Source organism: Ambystoma mexicanum, chromosome 2q, assembly GCF_040938575.1.
Source record: "Ambystoma mexicanum isolate Mex_15411 chromosome 2q, UKY_AmexF1_1, whole genome shotgun sequence".
NCBI lineage: Eukaryota > Metazoa > Chordata > Amphibia > Caudata > Ambystomatidae > Ambystoma > Ambystoma mexicanum.
In genome coordinates, this window is record NC_090924.1 from 1,119,487,724 (window position 1) to 1,119,504,612 (window position 16,889).

A 16,889-nucleotide genomic window follows, 5' to 3' on the forward strand; every position below is an offset into this window, starting at 1 on the left:
CTCTTGCCTGAGTCTAACTGTATTAAGCAAACACAAAAAGAGCAGGATTCCATAATATCTGACGATCCACTATGCAACAATAATACAAAACCAATTTCTCAAACAATAACTGGAGCGCAGCTAGATAAAGTGCCACTCAATACAACTGCACCATTAACTAAGTTTAGTGCAACTGTAACTGTGAATGAGCTTAAAACATCCACCCATTAATAAACTGAACAATTCAAATGTTGACGTGTTAGTTGAGACAGGTCCCCTTGAGTTCACTCCTGAGACCATAAATATCATTGGATGGGTGAGTGACTCAAAAATTAAAATCCCTTCTCTCTGAATTTTTAATTCTGACAATATCGAATGGGTGACTATCTCTTACAGATAATAATCAAATGATATGTCAATTCCACTCATGTAGCATTATAAAACTGATCTGGGATAATTGACCTTGTGCATCCTTTTCTCAAGAAAACCACAGCTGATCCAGAGGTCAAAGTGGGCGGGAGCGGTCGGGAGAGGTGCTCCTCTACTTCTTTTAAATAGGATTCACCGTTCCTATACTTTTATTTTAAAAAGAAACCGTTCCGGAACGGTTTTGTTTTAAAATAAAGGTGTAGGAACACGTTGAAACTTGCACTTTCAGTGCACTGCACTGGATGTTCCCTTAAACATCAGGCACATGTGTTTTGCGGTTTGTATTGTGCATGGGATGGGGTACACGAATGGGGTTTGTGGGGAGCGGTGCAGGCCAGTAGGGAACATAGTTCCACTACTTCTTTTCGTACACTTCGACCCACTGAGCTGATCCTATCTGCCGGGCTAACTATCGCCCAATTTCCATTATCCCCTTTCTGGGCAAACTCCTGGAAAAGCTGGCCATCTCTCAGCTTAACCTTCATTCAGATTCTGTTGGCTGTCTCCATGACCACCAGTCTGGCTTCAGAGCGGCCAGCAGCATGGAAACTGCTCTCCTAAATATCCGCTCTCCAACCTGGACTCCAACATTCCCTCTGTTCTCATACTTATTTATCGCTCTTCTGCCGTCGACATGGTCAACCACACCATCCTGCTCAACCGTCTCCGTGATAACCTGGGCATCACTGATCAGGCTCTGGCCTGGCTGACCTCTTTCCTCTCTGATTGACCCTCCCAGGTCCAACTGGGGTCCTTCATATCATCTATCTTCCTCTCTACTTGTGGGGCTCCCCAGGGGTCTAACCTCTCACTCTGGCTCTTTAACCAATACCTGTCAACTCTCGCCCAGTGCATTGCCATTTTCTGCTCGAATTTCCAGTGCTACACTGATTACACTGAACTCATTTTCCAGCTGCCCTCGGCCACGCCACTCCCTCTCTCAACTATGACTGCCTTACTGACATTCAAGATTGGTGTGCCACCAATGATCTTTGTCTGAATGCCGGCAAGACTGAGATCCTCCTCATCGGCAAACCATGTCGATCGTTCTCCCTCACCCTCTGGCCGGCCTCCCTTGGCCCTCCTCTTACCCCTATCGGTGAGCCTAAGAACCTCAGGGTCATCTTTGACTCCACACTTTCTTCTCCGCCCATATCCTTGAGGTCTCTAAAAAGTCAAACTTCCTACTGCACCTCCTCAGAGGTACTCTGCCTTTCCTCTCCTTCCCTCAGAAGCCCAATGTCTCCCAAGCTCTGGTTCTCTCTAGGTTGGACTATTTTAACAGCCTCTTTCTAAATCTACCTGCCTCTACTCTCAGCCCTCTGCAATTTGTCCTTGTCTTCAAGCCCTGGGATCGTATCTCTCCAGCTCTGAACTCTCTCCATTGGCTCCCAGTGGATCCAAGGATTAAATTCAAAACCCCCTGCATTGTCCACGAGGCTTTCTGGGGCCTGGCTCCAAAATACCTTCAGCTATCCCTCTGCAAATACCTCCCCTCTCGAGCTCTTAGCTCCTCTACCTCTAACTCCCTCCGGGTCAGTCGTTTTTTATAGAAACAAGCTGGGGATAGATCTCTATCTTCGGCTGAGGGCCTTTCTCTGGAACAGCCTCCCTTCGAATCTAAAACTTGAGGAGAACCATCTCTGGTTCCGGAAGAACCTCAAGACCTTCCTCTTTGCTTCCGCCTTCGCTCCCCTCTCCCCTGCTGATCTGCTCTCTCTTGGCACTGTGCACCTGACCACCCTCTGTCCCCTGGGCCCAGGTACCTGCTCACCCTCCCACCCTCCTGTGCTGCCTTCTTTCCACTCCTTGCACTGGGGACTGTATCTGTACCCTTACAGCCCCCAACCCCATTTTTCCTCTTCTTTTGCAATTATCAGACTTATCCAGTCGGCTGCCTTAAACACAGCACTTGCCACTTGCGGCCTGCACTACCACTGTATATTGCCCCCATTTTCAATTTAGTTTTATTTATTATTATTTATCTGCTCTCCTCTACTCCGCACTTACCACTCTCCCCCTTCCATGCACTTTTTCCCTTTTTCCATTCCCATGCACTTGTGCGTTCTCAATGTCACTGGGCCTAGTAAGATCGTTGTTGTTGTGTTGTGTTCTCCCCTGTTCCCTTCCCTGGCCTAGTCGCGCTCTGAAACACTTGTGTACGAGCGAGATACAAATATCATATCATATCATATCATATCATATATCATATCATATCATATCGCTCAAATCTAATACAAATAGCTAATAATCCATATTTATTTAAATTGAAGGAAGAAGCTCTCCTTTTCATAGAAACTCATGAGCCTGCAATTGAGGTTGTCAAAAGTGAAACATCAAATATTGTCAACTAACAACATTCTAATGATGAGTTGATGGGTGTCCAGTCAACTGGTCGACAACAAACTGGTCGACTGCAATTTGGTCGACACCATTTGGTCGAATGCCAAATGGTCGAATTTTTTTTTATTTTTATATATATGTGTTTTGTGGGTTTTCGTGTGGGGAAAAAAAATAAAAAAGAAAAAAAGGGGGTTGGGGGGGGGACCCCCCCAAAAAAACCAAAAAAGGGTAAAAAAAAAAAAAAAAAAATTCGACCATTTGGCATTCGACCAAATGGTGTCGACCAAATTGTCTGTCGACCAAATGGTGTCGACCATTTGACTGGTAACCGAGTTGATGTCACAGTTTGCTTTATTTGCCAGTGCCTTTAAGGATTGGTCACGGGTAGAACCTTTAATGAAAAGCTTTTTTAACAATTAAAAGCGCCAACACACAACCGTAGTCATAATGTAATCATTTTCAAATCTTGGAATTCATGTGGATACAATAACCTAATATCCTGGTTTAATTTGATGCCAAACGGTAACAAACATTCTATTGTTTTGTTTCAAGAGACCATGAAGTTGCAACACTTCTACTTGAATGGCCATACCACCTAAATTGAACCGGCTAATATTGGTACTACTGGTAGACCTTTCGGAGGTTTAGCTATTCTTTTAAATAACAACATGAAAGCCCACACAAAGTTGATTTCGGCCTTGGAAGATCTGTTAGCCATAGAACTCACAACATATGGTGATGAAAATCTCTCGTTTCTGATAAAATGCATATATTGGAATCCAGCAAAGTTGTCTTAAACAACTATATTCACACAGTTAGATACCATCCTAGAAGATGGCTTTATTTGTAATCCGCAATAGAAGATAGTGATAGGTGGTGATTTTAACTCCACTTGTGTTGCTCCTTTTAGTAAGAAACACTGTAAGGCAACCATGAATTGTGAGTCAATGTCCATGCTCAGATGTCAAAGATGGGCTCACTGTCTATCTGAATGGGACATCGAAATTGCGGAAATAGAAAACAAAGAACACAATTTCACTTGGCAAAGAGGCTTCAATAAGTCTTACATAGATTACTTTCGTGTGACTACAAATCTAGTTTGCGCTTGTGACGCAGTGACAATGACTAATCCTGGTTTGGGTGATTAAATGATCATTAAACTTAACGTGAACATTGAGTACAACGCCCATGAAATTATGCCAGCTCTAGTGCTTCTAGAGATTGAGAGTCCTGCTGTTTCTGTTTATTGGAATTCTAAACTATGTCATGAATGGATTGACATGGTCAGTAAGGAAATCATGCTTGAAGCAGATGCGCCAGACAGTGGAGTGGATATCCAACAAGTAGAGGAATGGAATAATTCAATTATTAAACAGCTTCTTAATAACCTCTCCAGAAAAAAGGAAAGTGAAAAAAATAAATATTGGACCAAGCGCTTCAGTGTCAGGTTTTGATGAATAATTGTGGTTTATGCTACTGAAGCTGGATTGGCCCCAGCTCTGCCTATCTAGACACACGCTATTGGTAACCCTTCTGATTTAAGTTTTGTTAGTATGAATATTATGATACCCAGCACAGTTGATTCAAAACTTTGATAGCCTTGCTCTGCCCCTTGTCCTCCTATTTAATTTGACATGATACCCCTTGTACTAGACTCTGTGACCAGGAATAGGGGGTAGTGCTGTCAGATTACCACTGTGCCACTGTCTTGTATGTCCCAGGTAAATAGAGAGATGCCCTAATTACAGTGCTTTCCGTATGTTGAACATACCTTAAAATAAAAAGCTAGGATATGTTACTGTGTGTACTTTATGTTGCTTACGTATATTGTTCTTGCTTTACACAAGCAATCTTTTTTCAAAATGTATACAACTGAAAAACAGTGTTTTAAAAAATAGTTTTTCGTGAACAAAAGCAAAATAATGCATACATGAATTAAAGTACTACAACTGTTTTTTAGGAGGAAGAATGTCAGCTAGCAGGTCACTCTCGTTCCAGTCTGGTGGGATACCCCGGAGCAGATCAGAAGGGACATTAATCGACTTTGATGACAGGAGAACTACAGAAATCAACAAATCAATAGGTGCAGTATTTCTCTACGTTTTATTGATGTCATGTTAGTCGGCCAAGCCCAAAGAATGCCAAAATAAAGTCACATTGAAAACATTAAATATATAGGCACATAAGTATTTGAATTAATGAAGTCACATTGAAAACATTAAATATATAGGCACATAAGTATTTGAATTGTGACTTCATTTTTTATTTTTTATATTTTTATTGTAACATGTAGTTTATTACAAACTTTTATCACAAACTTTTGGTTCGTCAAACCACTTAATTAAGTCCACTTCTAATTATTACTTCTTTCTGCCATCATTCTATAATTTTATTTAGAAAATGTATTACTGAGCAGGTTAAATGCACTGAGCTCCCACTCAAAATGCTTGTCCAGAAATCCTCCATGTTGTCAGTTTTAGCCGCAAATTTACTCAAATATATTGATGTTTGGTCTTTGAGTGCTGGACATTCAATTAGTAAATGTTTTACCGATTCAGGGCCGATTCTCATCATGGCGCAGTGAACGTGCTAAATAGCACGATTCACTGCGCCATTTCGTGACGCCCAGGCTCCACTGCTATTCTGAAGTGAGCCTGGGCGTCATCGCAAAGCACGACAGTGCTTTCGCTGTAATCCTTCTGTTTCTAATGGAAACAGGTGGATTGCAGAATCTCGGCAGCATTTTCGTTAAATAACGAGGGAATCGTTATTTAACGAAAATGCTGCCGATCCTATACACCAAAGTGAGCAGCTTCAACATTGCAGGATGTTGAAGCTGCTTACTGTGGTGTATACAAAAGTGTTCATATACGCCTGTGTGGTGTATATGAACACTTTAATTTAAAGCGAGCAGCGTTGAACGTTGCAGTACTTCCATTTACACTGGTGGCACTCCTCCAGTTTAAGTGCACCAAAAGGGTACCGTATATGTGCGCTAGTTTAGTGCACATATTAAACTGGAGGAGTGCCACAAGAATAGGCTTCCAAAAAGCCAGTTTATGAATGTGGCGGTTGCCTAGCAACCGCAACATGTATTCCGAAAGTAGCGCATTCCTTCCGACTTCGGAAGAATGCAACACCTTCAGAATAGGTCTTAAGCACCGAAAAGGTCGTTACACCTTTTAACGTCCTTTTCGGTACTTAACACCTACATGAGAATCGGGCCCTCAGTCTTTAATGAACAATATCTACAAACGTCATCCAGTGCATTTTCAATATGTCTCAGAACCATCATTTGTTTCGATGTATATGCATTTGTTCGTAATCGAAGGAAGCCATCACAATGATATCTGTAGGGGAATTGCTGTAAGTAATTAGGAATTTTGTCCAATTTATTCATTGTCGTTCCAAGATCTAAAGCTGTGGGTAGCAATTCATAGTTATGAAGATTTTGGATCCATGACTACTGTTTCAACTTTTTTTTTTGCAATTTGCGGATGTTCCAACAGCGTGTCCATCGAAATGTTGGCTGGTTGCATAATAGCTTTCACCTTTTGGGACCAATTCAAGAGTATGCCTCCATACGGATGATTATCAGGAGGAGCAAGTATTTTAGATGCTGGTTCAGGATTGGAGATAGACATCTTTCTCAACAATGCCATTGATTTCCATATCACCACTCCGTATAAGCCGTCTAGTGCTAGCTTGTTGTATAATAGTCATAGATATATAATTTGGCAATCTCAAAACACACCCCCAAAAAATTCCTTCAAGTTGTGGCCAGATCTTATGATTTGATGTTCCATCCTGTTTCCACCCCAAATGTTATTGCAGGTGCTACTTTCTGCAAGTAGAACGTACATATTGGGTTTAACGTGAATTTTCCATACAAAGTCTGTATTCTGTCTCCTTGTAGAACAAATGTTCGGGTGCGCTGGTATAGGTATTTCACCCAACTCCATTCTCATATTGATGTATTCACCATTATCCCCAAGTATCGGATTTCTGGCACTTCATCGATCATTTCATTGGATATTTGCCACTTGAAGTTGTTGTTTCTTTTACCTTTGGCGTGGCCGAACTTCATAATTTTTGTTTTTTTCACATTTATCCATAGGTCGTTAATGATGATATATGCTTGTAGTTTTTGAAGAAGTCGCTGTAACCCTATTTGGGTTAGATCAACCAAGACCAGGTTGTCAGCGTATGTTGCACAGCTAATATATTTTCTGTTTACTTTTGGGGGAAAGCACTTCACATTGGCTAAAGCAACAGGAACAGCGGCAAGATATAACTTAAACAGGGCTGCTGCCAAGGGACAGCCCTTTTCACCCCTTAGTTTGTGGCAATTGCTTCCGATAAATCTCCGTTTTCATTTAGCCTAATACGGATTGAAGTTTTTGAATGTAGTGCCATTATTGGATGCAACAGAGCATTCGGACAGTTCAATTTTTCCAATTTTTGCCATAGCATGTCACGGTTTATAGTATCACATGCTTGTTGCATATCAATAAATGCCAAAAAAAGGTTGTCCTTCTTCTTTAGTGCTTCTAATTTCAACAGGTTTACCAGTGCCAGGTTGATCTCGGTCCCAACACCCTTGGTAAAACCTGTTTGCCTTTCATCAGATGTTTCAGTTTTGATAGCCCATGCTGATAATTTTTTTTGCAAGAACGTTGCAAATACCTTGCCGATCGTGTCCAGAAGGGCAATCGTGTGATAGTTGGCAGGATCCGCCCGATTGCCTTTCTTGAAGATCGGTACTATTATTGCCTCATTCCATGAGGGTGGTATTTTCCGTAGTTCTGCTATCATGGAAAATAACTTCTCAATGAATATGGACCACTCAAGTTCATGTCTTTACAACATCACATTTGTGATGCCGTCGGGTCCTGCGGCTCTTGAATTTTTTAGCTTTGCGATGGCATTGTAAATATCTTTGTTAGTCTCCAATATGTCCCAGTAGATTTTATCTGATGCGTCTTCTTCGACGATAACAGTGAAGTTGTTGAAAACATCTCGCAGAAGTGCTTTAACCACTCACCCTTAGCAACACCATTTGCCAACGTAGCAGTTTGGTTTTTGGACCCTCTATTCAAAATCTGCTAAATCTCTCGTGTTATTCGTTTTGATTAGAGACAGCATCTCCTCCCCACGTTCTTGGTCCCGCTGGTAGGCGAAAGGTTTCAGCCAATTACGATATTTCTGCTTTCTCTGTTTGATCCATCTAACAGCTGCAGCACGAAAACGAGATTTTCATTTGCATATGTCTTTCCTAAGTTGCTTCTTTTCCTTCTTTAAACTCCGGCTCCAAGTGTGCTTGCGTTCTTTGTCATTGTATAGATTCTGAGAGTTTCCAAGACTTAAGGATGGCAAAAGTGCAGAATAGTTTGTCGGGTCACAAGTTTCTTTATCTACATTCTGTAAGACTGAGGTCAATTTAATTATTTGTTTTGCTTTTAACCTAAGCCTGTTTTGCCCGCAATTCACTTCCAAAGCTTGAGTCGGTTCACCAGCCGCTAATTTGCGACTTATCGACCGCGACATTACCAGAACATCATGGTCACTGTTTTCTGTTGATACAATATTCAGTTTGTTAATTTTGCTCAACACATTTCCTGATGTCCAAATATAGTCTAAGGTCTTATCATGCCCCATGTTGTGCCAAGTATAGTTTGGAGGTATATCGCTGTTTACATTGCCATTTATCAAGCTGCAGTCACATGCTTCCATTTCAACATTCCATCTAGATCTTCTCGAACATCGAAGGTGTAAGTCTATACTTTGGTCCACTATTAGCTCCTTGTTTCCATCAAACCAAGAAATGTTCATGTCCCCACACATGATAATTGATATATCTTGATAACTCCTTTGATGTTTTTCGATTATCCTCATCACTGATAATATGAATGTTTCAGAAGAGATCTTTAAGGGGTTCCAATAAACATTAACTATTTGCATTTTGTGTATTGGACCTATGGCATGTTGAAGCAAAGTTGCTTGCACGTGACTGTTTGGGTTGTTCTCTTCAATTACTTCCCAGTTTGTGCCAGATTTCAGCATCGTTATTAGAACAGAAAATGGGTGACCTAGAGAGTTTTTCTCAGCCGGATTTATGAGAGTCAAATAGCCATCCTTTACTGGCGGCGATCGCATCCAAGTTTCCTGCAAACAAATAGCCAAACATTCGGACAAGTCCACTGGGAAGTCATTATATAAATGGCTAGAACCACAGGTATTCCATGAAATTAATATAGAGAGCCCCTCATGTCCAGTTTTCTCTAGCTAATGCTTCCTCGTCATGTGTTTGATATTTCCAATCGACGGATGAGGGAATGATTCACTGTGTAGATGCTTCTTTATCTCGTCTCGTCGCTGTTCGATGGAAACCTTGGGGACAGGTCTCTCTTTTGCCCCAGCTTGAGTTGAGCTTAGAGTTGTCTCCTCTTCAGAGATCTCAAAGCCCAAACCCAATAGTTCATCTTTTGCAGCCATCAAGATCTTACGAACTACCTGTGATTGTATGTGCAACAGCACACAATCGACATGGTCCTCAGACATATATTGAACTATGCAGATGTCTTCGGACCTAATGGTCCTTAACACCGGCACAAAATGCAACAGCTGCATGACATTTCCTCGATTCAAATTGACATCAATGTCATTGCTAAACACATTTTCAATCCTTATTTTCCATGTGAGAGAGTAACTGTCTCCCTGGAATGTATCAGCAGGTAGATGATTTTTTTTTAGTTGTTGTTTTTGAGCTGTTGTTTGTTTCTGATTCAATGACACTAGTGATCTATGTTTAGCATCAGAAATCGTGTTTATGTGTCTATCCGGCATTTTGTTCTGTGTAACAACTGGGGCTCTGTCTTGGTATCTCAGGGATGCAAGTAGAATCATTTTGAGACACATCCTGAGAACCCGAGCTACATTCGTCAACAGCGTCCTCAGAATACGTAGACAGGTTGCATAAGTCTACAGTTGAATCCACTGAGGGAGTGGAGCTTCCAGCCGAGTCGATGCTCATTCGTTTTCTTGGAGTTGTTGTAGTTGCATTCATAGGTTCTCCAACATATTTGGAAGCACTTGGTTAGATGTCTTAGTTCATTCAGATTTTTCTCTCATAAATAGCTTTGGTTTAACTGGTGTAGTTAAATTTCGTATACATTTCCTTGAATTACTGGTCTGTTTTGTTAGAATGGAAATATTGTTCTACTTATCCTTTTTTTTGTGATGAAACAAGTTGTTGCTGCTTGAGTTTTGAGTATAGTCTGTTTAGTTGGTAGATTTTTTGCAGGGCCGCTAAAGATCCCATACAATACTTTGGATACTGGACAAAGGGGAATTTCAGATGACTTTTCAGGAAGATTTGCGATCTCGTGCTCCCTATTTAATACTTCAGGACTTCTCTCAACTGAGGTTTGAGTCTTAGTTAGTATCTCCTCGTCTGCACCGAGTGGCATGTGGTGTTCTGGCACATCAATACTCGTAATGTCAGATGGAAGCGGTAGTCCAGAATGCCCAGCTGATTTGATTGTGAGGCCCGTCGAGCCATTTTCATCACACATGTTCGATTTGTCTGCCTCCATTCGACATTGAGTAGCAACATGTTTAACACAATGCTCCATGCTCGATTTTGAAGTTGGTGGTGGATTAGAGTTCCCAGTCAACTGTTTCAAATAGCCAAGCATAGCCTCCATTAATGTGGTTTTTTCACAATTTTCTTTCAAAATTAACTCATGTATGAAACTGAGCCGTGCTTCAGACTGACCGCCTTCTATTTCCAGTCGTGTTTGGAACGCCATGAATAAAGTTTCAATTTTGGCTATTTTTTCATTTAGATGGCCCAATACTGCTCTGTTGTTTTATATTGCTTCATTTAGATGTTCATACAATTTTATTAACAGAATTAATGCCAAGGAGGTGGCGGCCAACACGTTATTATGAATCTGAATCGCTGCTGCAGCGGACAGATTCGATTTTATGTCAGCCTCTTTCTCAGCAGGACTGCGTAGACTTCGATCACTCGTATATCTCTGCTCAGGGACTCCACTAGGAGGAGGGCTATTCCACCTTTGTGACTGGTGCACAGGTACACCCGGCATCCCCAGGTTCATTGGCGTTGAGCAGTTTGACAGCCTCTTTCCCCTTTGAAAGAATTCAACCATTCGTTGTTGTGGCATTGTTGTGGCATTTCCTGGAGCTCTGATTGCGAGCCTGCATCAGTTTCTTGCATGGGTGGGACGTCACATACAAACCCCGCCCCACTCGGACAGCCATCAGTTGATTTTTGAGCTATAACACTGTTTTCACAATTTTGTAAAGAAACACCCTCTTCAGCAGTGTGGAACTGATCAGTACAAATTACAAGACGTTTGTTATTTCCATACTTTGATTTAGAGAAGCTCTCAGAGAGTTTTTCTTTCATCATTTCAAAGTCTGCTTGGATTCTCTCTGTCAGTCTTGCCTCACGGCCCGCTAGATCAATCCCCTTGTGCGGTATAACTGCTGAATAATGTGATATCGGCGAACTAGAATATCCGCTACTGGGTAAGGTCTATGCCACTCTCCTCCAACAAAAACTGATGGAGTGGTTAACAAAGTGCAATCAGATGGACACTAGACAAACTGGATTTGTCAAAGGCTTGGGTTGCGGTATTAACCTTTTAATACTAAATTTTTTGAAAATGGAAGCTTTACGATCTAATTCCAAGATCTATCTCGCCTTGGTGGACTTGTCTCCGGCGTTTGACAGTATTAACAGAGAATTACTGTGGTCTAAATTGACCAAATGGAATTGCCCTGCAAGTCTGCTGGCCGCCATTCATGAACTACATACGAACACGACCATTAGAGTCCGCCTAGATCAAAAGGGTAATCTATCTGTACCCATCGACACCTCCCGAGGTGTCAAACAAGGTTGCCCGCTTGCGGCATCTATATTTAACTTGTACATATCCGATATCAAGGATGTATTTAGAGGCCTACGCCCTTCCCCGCCAAAACTCCACGACTCTCATGTGGACTATTTAGTCTATGCAGACGATATCATTCTGATAGACTCTACTCCCATAGGTCTACAGCGAAAACTAAATGCCGTAGATAAATATCTAATAGATAACGGGTTGGTTATCAACAGAGGGAAATGCGAAATAATGGTCCTTGAAAGACTGCAAGGATCCAATCTGAACCGGCAGAAATTCAAATGGTACGTAAACAAAGAACCCATTAGATGCGTCTTCACCACCAGGTACTTAGGAATGCAACTAAGTGCCAGCAGAAATGATGCTCCCTGGGTGATCTCAGTCAAGAAAAAATGCCGTCAATTGGCGTGCCAAGCAGTCATAATTAACAAAAAATTTGGGAAATTTACTTTAAAACCGACGTAAACCTTCTTTCAGCAGAAGGTGGTACCGTCTCTGATTTATGCTGGCGATAACGCCTTTGGTTGTGTGTTTGAAGTGTGGAATTCTTTAGAAAACATCTTCTGGACCAGGGTTCTCCATCTCCCTAAAGGCACCTCCACTGCTTGTATTAGATACGAACTTGGCTACATATCCATGCAAGCAAGAGTCGCTTGGAATCTTCTAAGCATGTTTAGGAAAGTAAACTCTAACACCGTATTGCCTCAGATGAAGATTCTACATAGCCTACAGTTCGCCAAAGCACCTACAATTGCATTTCAATGGAACAAGATATGCTATGATGTGCTTAGCTCGTATGATATTACGATGCAACTGCTGCTTGAAAACCCAGATGCTGCAAAACTAAAGCTTTGGAGAAGTGACTGGATCCAGACTTGTGACAAAAGAGCTAATTCTAAGTCCATGCGTGAAGTGCCGGTTGAGGCAAGAGCATACGGATATGTACCTTCATACTTAGCTTGCTTCCCGGACCGGTGGGCTCGGGCCGCCTATCTTCAGTTTAGGCTGAATGCTATGTCAACTAAAGAACGTCTTTGCTATTGGTCTCAATCTCCGGACTCGGACCTTGTGTGTCGATTCTGTTCCTCCACAAAGGAAACACTTAAACATCTAATCATAATGTGCCCCGAGTTTGAGACTGAGAGAGTTAACATCTTCAGCCCAGTAACAATGAATTTTCAGTGCCTCACTCGTGATGATTGGTGGAGAGCACTGTTTGATGGGTCAAACAGAGTGTTGTTATATGCTTTGGTTTCTTTTCTTCGTGTTATAAAAGATCGTCTACACGATATCTCGGTGGACCTGATCGCTGGGATGATGTGAGGTCTGCACCCGAGACTATGTTATGGGAAATAGATGAAGGGAGGAGGCCTTGAATTGATTTGAGATGAATGCATACATTTTAGCTTGGTTTTTCTTTTCCTTCTTTTGTCTTTTTAAAGGTTTGTAATATAACCAATAAAAATAAAAAAAAGAAAAAATATCCGCTACTTGAGCCACCGTTGCCAGTGACAGACCCAATTTGTCCTTTCATGTCTGTCACCTTGAAGTGCGTGTTTTTTTTCCAGGGAGGCTGTGCCAACATCATTAATTCCTCATCCCACCTGCCTTATAAGTTGACTCTCAGTGGCAGTGTTTATCAAGCCAGCACTAGCTTGAGGAAAGGTACATTTAAACAAATGTGTGTCTAAAGACAAGCATGGCACTTCGAGCTCAAGCAGTTCGGCGTCAGTTACATCAAACTTCAATCACTTCAGAGCCGTCAATATGTTGTGCGGGCATATTTAAATCTGTAACGACTCCCTCGCCGGCACAGGCAGCTCCTATCAAAGAAGCGGCAAGCCCTGTATGTTGGGAATCAATTTCGACAACAGCTTCCACTAAAGATTCACACTCCACCGCCGCCGCTATTGCAGACTCTTTCAGTTTCACTAAACAAGGCTGTGGCTGGCATGATGAGACTGGATGGGTATGTGCGTGCTGAACTTCAATGTTCGAGATGGACGTCACCGCTGTAGCAATATATTCTGTCGTGTCCACAATTGCTCGTTGCAAGATGGACAACGTGGAGCGTTGCAATACCAATAACTTGTCCATTGCTGTTTGTTTTAGAGAAGGACACAGATCTGAGGCCGCCCCTCCAGTCAGTGGAGACAATAGCTCCTCGTGGTAATCACTCGACCAGTCATACCCCCTCAGGTCACATGTTAGGGCAGGCACTTCCAATTCAATTGGCATTGTATTTTCATGCACAAGGCAGGTGTCACGATTCCTGCCCCTAGCCATCCGGCATACCAGGCTGGAGCCAGGTCAGGGTCACCTACTTGGCCCCTAAGGGCCTCTCCATCGCCCCAGAGACCTACTTGGACTCAAACCTGGCGCCTGTGGCACCAATCTCACACACAGCCCTAAGATCCAATTAGCATTGGTACTGCAATGTATTATGGGCCAATGGATGCCCCCATGTAATTCAGTTCCTTGAACTGAATGGGCATTCTAGCCTTTTGGGTGTGGTTTAGCCCAGGGATACCTGGGATACCTACAGACTATTTAAACCACGCCCAGCACGAGAAACACACTTTGTGTTTCTGTGCACCTGCAGCGTGACGCTCACCGTGCTCGGATTTCTCTCAAAGAGGCCTGCTTCTTTCTTCTTCCTCAGCGCTCCTGCACGAACAAGAACATCATTTATAATACTCACCTTGAAGAGAATCCCGCTTCTGCCCAGCTCTCCGCCAGCATTGCAGGTTCCTACGGCGTGGTCATCTCCATCTCGGTACGTCCCGCCCTATGAAAGGACAGAAGAACAGAAGAAGAGCATTAGTAAGCTTTCTGCAATACCTTAGCTCTCTCTAGAAAACAGCAAGGAGAGTTAGACTCTTACCTGAATTCTACCGATCGGAAAACTTTGGTTCCGGGACATTCCGCCGATCTGAAAAGGGGAAAAGGGACATCAGGTTAGTGCAAAAACACTTAAGAGGCACCGCTCATCGCGCTTACTTACCGCAGCTCACCTCCTTACCTCGCTTCCACGCGGAGTTATTGCGGCACCTAAAAGAATATAGAAAAGATGAACATTGGTTAGAATGAAAGAAACCAACTAGCATTGCACTCCGCATTTCTACTCACCTCAGCAGCGCATCGCCATCCTCAAGATCTTCACCACCTAAGGAAGGAAAGACACATAATTAAAGACACTAGAGCCATCAGGACCTTTTGCAGGGCTCTTCCATTTACCGGCCGAGCTGAAGTCACAGCAAGCCCTGTCCGCCGGGCCCGTGCCAGTGAAGCAACTAGGCACCTTCCAGCCTACATCACCCAATGCACCCCTGCTCCGAAGGCAGGACGGAGAGCGCCCCACTTCAGAAAACAAGGTGAGGAGAGAGCCCGGGGGGGAAGGTTGGGACCCAAGGAAGAAGGGGGTCGGCAAGCAAAACCAACAGGGAGTTGACCTCTGGCAATCCTGTGTTTCAGACCCAGAGTTTGCTTAACAGATTCCAAGGAGGGGTTCAAGGTGGTTGGAAGCCCAGAAAGGCTGAGCGAGATCCCCGTGAATACCAGGTGAGCGTTACAGCAGGATAGAGATGACAGGGCTTGTTTTGATTTCAAACGAGTCGATGGCCCATTGTCCGCCATAAATTCCCTCTTACCTGCTGTCAGCTCCGGTCAGCTGCGGACTGCTGCAGACTGAACTCTACACGAACTCTGCGCGCGCTCCGCGCTCTCCAGGAGTTTTTAAAGGTAGTTGGGCTTGCTTTTCTTAAAGGCACAGCAACCAAAGACACAAAACAAAGTTCGCCACACCGTAGATGCAGCTCCTCTCACTGGACTTCACTTCTGCAGACTGAACTCTACACGAACTCCACCCATTGTGACTTTATAAGGTGATATGTAGTTTAAGCGAAATATTTTTAGATCATTTGTAATGTTAAACTATCAAATAAAGAATATTTTTCAAGCAGTAACATGACCAAACACACAGCCAGTACTTCACATTAGAAATGCAATTGTTTTCCAGTGAAGCCAGTTTATGGATAAAGAACATTTGTATTCCTGATTCGGCACTTTTCTTTTTAAGGGAAATGTGTGTGAAGATACATGTCTACGTAAATGTTCCCAGTGTGCACAAACAATACATATATTTCAGTCACAAGGCATTTATACACCGAAAAAGCAGACCTCCAATGAGGGAGATGGTACACATATCTTGGCATATGTATCGGACCTACTTGATGTCAGTTACACAAGTTATCATCTCTTATGTCAGACATTCTGTTCAGCCTCTTTGCCTCTCCCATGTCTAGCTCTCTCTGTCGCAACCAGTGCACCCCTTATTTTTTGGGCCTTCTTTTTCCTCTGTTTATGTTTTTATGCTTTAGCATATAATTACATGATATGCTATTGTGTGCAAAAATACCCTTGGTTGAAATCATTTTGTTGTCTCTTGTACCATGACAAGGCAACTTGATGTGATTAGTATACCAAACCCTTCATTGTGAGGGATACACAAAGACTAATCAATAACACTGAATATTACTAACTGGTAATCTATCTGCAGATGTAAGGAAAGTGTTGTAAAACATTTCAGGAAGATTTCTAATATTTGGAATACACTCCCTTTTACTCTTCGGTCTAATTCCGACCTTTATACATTTAATGCCATCGGTACTATCCATTCACTCACTAGTTCTCTAATACCCTTGGTTCTTTAGTGTTAAACAGCAATTAACATAACATTTATCCACCATGTAAACAAGTACCCAAAGTTAGCAAATATATGTAGGTGATAGTTTAAGAGGTTACACTTGGAATATTGTCTTACTCCATTTTAAGAAAACATAGTTCTTCTATAGTCAGCAATATAACTTCTCTGAAATATGAACATGTGGGACCTGAAAAGATTAGGGTACTGAGGGGGTTTAGCAAATATTGTATTCATAGACCTCTTACAGATATTAACATTAACAGGTAAATTACATTCCCTCTAAATTGAAACATCAAAGAAAATATCAACTTGAATTTGTCTGTGTAGTAGAGACAACACCAGGTGATTCCATGACTCATTATATACTTCCCACTATAAATACATGTGCTACATAGCTGAAATTTCAGACATAAGGGAAATTCAGAAGGAGTATAGATCATCACAGGTTTTTTTTAGCTGTACAATTATCATTTGCATCAAGTAGTTTGTCTAAGTGGGCATAC

The 16,889-nt window shown here is 42.2% G+C and overlaps 1 protein-coding gene across 2 annotated transcripts in view; it reads left to right on the forward strand.

Moving 5' to 3' along the window:
• Nucleotides 1–16,889, forward strand: part of MACC1 (MET transcriptional regulator MACC1) — a 279,368-nt gene that overhangs the window by 109,186 nt on the left and 153,293 nt on the right. For both annotated transcript variants that reach the window (XM_069648475.1, XM_069648476.1), the window contains exon 2: nt 4,712–4,834. In XM_069648475.1, coding sequence (XP_069504576.1) covers nt 4,720–4,834 — 115 coding nt within the window. In that variant the 5' untranslated portion in view covers nt 4,712–4,719. The remainder of the gene's footprint in view (nt 1–4,711; nt 4,835–16,889) is intronic.